Source organism: Hypomesus transpacificus, chromosome 14, assembly GCF_021917145.1.
Source record: "Hypomesus transpacificus isolate Combined female chromosome 14, fHypTra1, whole genome shotgun sequence".
Lineage (NCBI taxonomy): Eukaryota > Metazoa > Chordata > Actinopteri > Osmeriformes > Osmeridae > Hypomesus > Hypomesus transpacificus.
Window position 1 is genome coordinate 15,649,564 of NC_061073.1, and position 6,213 is coordinate 15,655,776.

Sequence of the window (6,213 nt, forward strand, 5' to 3'; positions counted from 1 at the left end):
TTCCAGAATCAAACAGTCAACAACTTACCTCGAAATCTTTAATGACAGGAAATAGGCTTGCATGTCTGTGTTTATGTAGTCTTCAATGCATGACTACCTTTGTGCTGCAAGGAGACTAATTAGGCTGTAGACTGAGAACTGACCAAAAGACTTTCTAGGTCCGGTATGGTATATAATCAAATTGATATAGAAGTAATGTCTCACATTAAATACGATGGCCCTGTCTCAACATGATGTGCAATTAAATGTTGCATTCTTTGACCCAATTCCCCTGTAATCCACAAATGAAACAATTAAACAATTGGTGTCTAACAGTTTTACTGTTTATTTAGTACTGACCCTAATTTTCCATTTGCCCTAAAATTCCACACAGCCTTCAACTCTATAATGCTCTCAATGGCAAACACACCAAACAGGAAGTCAGACATGAGTGACACCATTTCCCAGAAGGTTGTCTAGATTTTTAACTGTTTGCCTCCCAATAATTTTGCTGCTAGAAATTGACGAAATATGGAAAGTAAAGTTTGTATATTCTGTTCTAAGAGATGTGTATCACGTAGGAAGAGGCAACTGTTTCAACAGGTTATTTTGACTGCAATTCTCTGTATTGTCACGTATATTAGATGTTGTCTGAGATTAGATGTTCTTTCATTATTCAATACAAAGAGACGTGTTGCAATAGATTTACAATAACAGTCCTTGTTTCATGTCTCCTTGGGAGAAGTGTTTATGTACGGTACAAGTAAATAAGACAAATATGAAACCTTAAAGTACAATGCAAGGCTGTCAAGAAAAGACAACACTACATTTCTATGATACTATTTGAGCTCTGTTACTTGTGTTAAGTTGAGCCATCTGGAGTCAGGACATCCAGGTTAGGGTGCTATGGGTGGTAACAAACTGCTGCAGGCTTCCTTGTCCTCCAGGAAAGCCCTGTCTTACTTGTTTATTGCACATCCTCTCAGCATGCCCTGTCAAATCTACAGGAAACAGAGAATGATTAAGTCAGCATAGACAGTTTGAAACATGTCATATAAGTCAAATTCTTAATATTCTCTTCCTCAACACACAGGTTTACTCAACTCGGAAGGAGACCATCATACGACTTAAAACAAAGAGTCAAACTACAAGTCTCTATCTCAAATTGCCCCAGGTGCAGTTGGCACAATGTAAGCAACCTCGAATGCTCTCCTCTGGAGACCCCTCGTCAGCCAACTGGATCCACCACCCAACCAGGCTCCAGCGTTTAGCCACTGGCTGTGTTCAGCCTTCATTTAGCATCTGTCGGCTGAGTTATACCCATCCTACCTGGTGTGTCAAGGTGCTTTATCTCCCTACCCAGTCCAACTGCTGTCTCAGGCCCCAACAGCCAGCCCAGCATCCCTGGAAGGAGATAAGAAGCTTTTCAGACAGAATTGGTAAGGGTGGGTGTAAATACACAGATAGTGTGGAGAGAGAGAGATAGGTCCCCTTGCTCTGGTTAGGTACGATTAAAGTAAAGTTACATCACAGTCAAACTGGATTAATGGGTGTAGTTTTGTAAGTAAAGCACATCAACACAGCCAGGGTCTGTGTCTCAGAAGGTCTAATGTGCTTAAAAAAAATTGTTCCTTGTTATTTGTTTTGTGTACAGGGTCATTTGTCGAACTCGTGTCGTGTTTAGTCACGACTCATTTCATGGGTGGTGGAACGTAAAATCCCTCTCCAGCTGCTATCTGTCACTTTAAGAACGATTTCCCCCCATTGTTGAACAGTCGTGAGCAGGAAGCAGGGACATGAAACCAGAGACGAGGGGGCGATGTATTTAAAAACACGATGCCGCACAATAACGAGACCGCTGCTTTCATTCTTGGTACTATAAAGTCAGGGCATGAGGGCAATAGAGAAGCTCTAAAGAGGTGACTTATAGGCAAGGATGTTGTTTACTGATTGAACGCAAACAGGGACGTCTATGGCACACGTGCCGTTAATTAAATTTAATTGGGTTATACGCACTTCTGAAATATTTTCTGAATGTCATATTGCCCCAGGAAATGGTGAGACCGCTGTAGCCTCCATCATCGCAGCACCGTCACGTCACATTTGCCTGTGATGTTACCCGCTGGACTTCATTATTGATGGACGCATAAACGACGATCGAATCCGCGCGCCACTGACGTCCCCATTATTAGGCTATACAGCAGGTGCAGTGCGTCCTACACCGTTACAGACTACGTGGTCTACACTGGAGAATTATTTGACTTTATTGACACAACGTGCAAGCTGAATCACAGAACAGGTTTGGTTGAAACTTGGACATATCAACCTGAAAGACATATTGATGCTATGTCTTCCGCTATTGAGAGAAAGACGCTCGAGGCCAATGAGTAAGTTGTTCATAACGTTTTCATTTTTTTTTTTTATAAGACGTTGCACAGGCGTGTTAAATTCAAGGACGCATGAAAGCCCCAGGGCTGCCTATATTCATAGTGTTGATGAATAATTGTTCAGGCTTCTAAACAGTATTTCCGTGGTAATGCTGTTCAAAGCCGGTTTTGAATTGATATTACATTCTGAGTGGGGAAAAGGAAAATGGAAATTAATTATTTGTAGATGAACCAGACTAGGCACATTTTATAGCAGACCTAGATTGTTGTTTTCAGTTCACAATGTGTTTGTATTTACATTATATATTATATATGTTATATTTTCTATGAATTCAGAACAGTTCAGCAGAATTCAGAATGGATTAACTTGGCTCACTTCCATCAGTTAAACAAGCTTTTGTTAATACCAATTATACTCGTTAATCCATTTTCCTTGATTGTTGGTTAAAATCGGTCTTGTGCTGCCCATTGCCACCAGAGAGCCAGTGGATGAGGTCCTCCAGATGCCCCCAGCTCTGCTGTCATGTGGCGGCTGCCAGCAGAGCATCGGGGACCGCTTCTTCCTGAAGGCCATCGAGCAGTACTGGCACGAAGACTGTCTGAGCTGTGACCTGTGTGGTTGTAGGCTTGGCGAGGTCGGCCGCAGGCTTTACTTCAAACTGGGACGCAAGTTGTGTCGTAGAGACTACCTCAGGTTGGTGTGGTACCTTTTACCAGATAATCTAGCCACGTCTGTGTCTCTATAGCGAAATAATAATATTGTGTTGGTCTACTCATTCGTACCTCAAGGCATATGTGTCCTTTTTCCAGCTCGAAACTCTTGCGTTCTCTGAAACTTTCCCTGTCTTTCTCCACCCAGGCTGTTTGGGCAGGACGGGCTGTGTGCGTCATGCGAGAAGCGGATCCGTGCGTTTGAGATGACTATGCGTGTGAGAGACAAGGTCTACCACCTGGAGTGCTTCAAATGTGCAGCCTGCCAGAAGCACTTTTGTGTAGGTGACCGCTACCTGCTCATCAACTCGGACATTGTCTGTGAACAGGACATTTTTGAGTGGACCAAACTCAATAGCAACATTGTCTGAAGACTGGTTCCTTCGTGGAACCATCTTATCGTCTGTGGTCTGTGGTGTCATAAGGATGGTTTCACCAGTGCAGGTGAAATCATGAAGGCTCCACAAAGAAAATGGAAATGCAAAACAATGCTTTACATGCAATAATTCCTGATCCTACACAAATACACTGTTTTATAGAGATTTTAACTAAATGTAAATGTTTCTGAAATTTGTTGTAGTCTATACACTGTTGTATAATCGCTCAGAAATGGGTTTGGGAACTTTTTGGGAGTCATATTTTTGTATGTTCTTGGAAATAACAATAAATTGGTTGTCCGATCAGTGAGTATACACCATGTTGTCTAAATTAGGCCTGTAGCACCTCCTGGTGGTCAATAACTGGCTCAAACTCCCACATCTTTGGGGTTTGTTTTTCTTTCTAATAACTATTTGCCATAAGGTGTTTGAACTCTGACTGGAAGTATTTGAGAATTGGAACCATGTGGCCCATCCGCAATATCATAGGAATGGCCAATCACATTGCATAATCAACACACTTTCAATTGCATGTATACATTATTCAAGGCTTTTACGTCTTCTTTCAATTTCGGACTTCAGTGTTTTCATTTTAGTTTAGCTGTTTGTCGTGCATCACCAAAAGAAAACATCTCATGGATCCGTCAGTTTGTCAGGACATACCACAAGAGGCCACCAGAGGTCACCAGAGGCTTGAGTTAACAGACGTCCTCAAACATTAAGGAGTTGAGCAGGTATCAGTTGGACACTGCTGTCTAGAACACCAATATTCAAGATGAAAAGTCTTATCTGACAAGGCGTAAATCCTGCTGTTTGTTAAAATAGGCTCCGTAATTTTTTTAAACTCTCTTTCAGAAAGGCTGGTAGAGATGGAGAATAGAGTTTGGAATGAGGTCATGTTTTTCCCGGTCTACAATTTGTCAAAGTTGTTGAGAACCCAGTTCTGTCCAAATCTGGTGGCATCACGTTGGTCCTGCCCTCCTATTCATCATGTCTGCCAGCTTTCAGCCCACAAAACGTGATTTGTCGGAACAATCCCACAAGCCCCTGCCACCCCCAGTTATCTTCTATAGTAAGTCTTAATGCAAGTAAGTGAAGCCATGGATCCTGCTTGCCTGTGAGGTCGTGAAAAAAAGGCTTGAATATGTCACATTACACGTTGGAAGACGCAGTGCTAACAGACACTAACAAGTAGTTTGAGAATGTGATCGGGAAACAATTTGGGCCACATGGACGGTGGACAGGAAAATGAAGAGAAGATGAAGGAAAAAAGCTCAGTACAGAAGCCTTAAGAGTGAGAAAGATGTGTTCTCTGGGTGATCTGTCTATAGCTCACTGGATGATGGGATGATGAAGGATTGGACTTCCATTGGAACAGAACCCACCCATGCTGAAATGAGCTGCACACACGCACACGCACTAACTCAAGCATAGAACTCTGTTCACTGTTAATTACATTTACCCACGTAAGTAATGGTAACACAATGGCTAAAAAAGTACTAGCGATGGAAGAATCTGCACTCAAAGAGGCAGATCATGTATTCTATGCTGATTGAAGTGTGGCATAGCTGCTGTCTAGGTAAGATGCAGACTTCCCCTGGTAGAAATGTCACAAACTCATCGCTGAGCCAGGCTACCCAGATCATGCTCTGATAACGCAGCCTCGCTCCAGACTGTAGGAATCCGAGCACAGTTCACTGGGTTTAAGAAGACTGAAGCCGTGGAGAAGCTGCCCGTTTCTCCTCACGACATCCCCACAGAACATCCAAGCCCCCCCCAGAGCACCAGGCAGGGCACCAGCCAAGCCGCCTGCTTTCCATCCTGCAGCTTTCATCCAGAAGCCTGAAGACTGAGCGGGCCTGAGCCTTACCAGAGCGCCGGCCTGACTCACACACCAGCCTCAGTGGAACTCAATAAAGCCCTGTGCCTTTGGTGTCATCCTCAGCAGCTGCAGACAAGGCCGGGAGTGTAGTGCTGTGTTTGTGTGCAGAAGGGGGCCTGGTTCGTCTCCATTGCCCACGTCACAGCAGGCCAGCGAGGGTAAAAACCTAAAAACATCCAGCTGTGCTCATGGAAACCGAGGAGGCTTTTCTGAGGACGAAACCGCAATGTGCTGTGCCTTGTTTCTGTCAAACGGCTCACCCACATCCCACGCCAGTGACCACCACACATCGTGCCCCTGCTCATGCCATGGCGCGATGCTTCCTGTGGACAGCAGGTGGCGATACTGTGTTAAGAAGGCAGAATGAATGGATGGATGAATTATAATATCTAACTGTACTTATAGGAATCTCTGTTTTTCTGTGGCCTGATGGTCTGTGGCACCACCATTGGGCACTTTTATTGCACAATTATTAATTATTATTTATTTATTATTAATAGTTGCTGAACACGCCCCTTTTATGCATTAACACCGAATCAACTCATAGCATCTTAATCACCAACTACATCATGGGCACAGGCATCCCGAGCATGGGTACTGCACTAGTCTAACAATAAGGCAGGAATCTCTGTACGTTTGTGCCTGTGGCTCGATTATCTCGAGAATCGGGGGCTGTATGAACAAAGTTAAAATGTGCCATCAGCTCAGGACCCAAAGACGTGCACAGTAGAGTGTGAAAAAGGTTCGGATGAGCAACAAATAAATATATAATGTGGACGCATTGGCCGCCATGTTGTGCTTCACTCCGCTTAAACGAAGCTGCAGTCAAGCAATTATCTGCAACGCGTACGTGATTAATCACAGCATGATCTGTCAG

General features: G+C 43.7%; 1 protein-coding gene and 1 long non-coding RNA gene across 3 annotated transcripts; one reads left to right on the top strand and one right to left on the bottom strand.

The window, feature by feature from the left end:
• Nucleotides 1–301: 301 nt before the first annotated feature.
• Nucleotides 302–3,231, bottom strand: LOC124477106. 2 transcript variants are annotated; one of them, XR_006957080.1, is made up of 3 exons: nucleotides 3,150–3,231; nucleotides 1,084–1,383; nucleotides 302–980 (listed from the first exon to the last, which is right to left on the bottom strand). It is a non-coding gene; the product is annotated as an uncharacterized LOC124477106 (long non-coding RNA). The 2 variants fall into 2 exon arrangements; XR_006957081.1 differs by lacking the exon at nucleotides 3,150–3,231 and adding an exon at nucleotides 2,774–2,802.
• Nucleotides 1,597–3,769, top strand: lmo2 (LIM domain only 2 (rhombotin-like 1)). Its single transcript, XM_047034668.1, has 3 exons — nucleotides 1,597–2,366; nucleotides 2,845–3,060; nucleotides 3,226–3,769. Exons 1-3 carry the CDS (start codon nucleotides 2,326–2,328, stop codon nucleotides 3,446–3,448), a joined length of 480 nt encoding a protein of 159 aa, XP_046890624.1. The 5' UTR covers nucleotides 1,597–2,325; the 3' UTR covers nucleotides 3,449–3,769.
• Nucleotides 3,770–6,213: the final 2,444 nt, after the last annotated feature.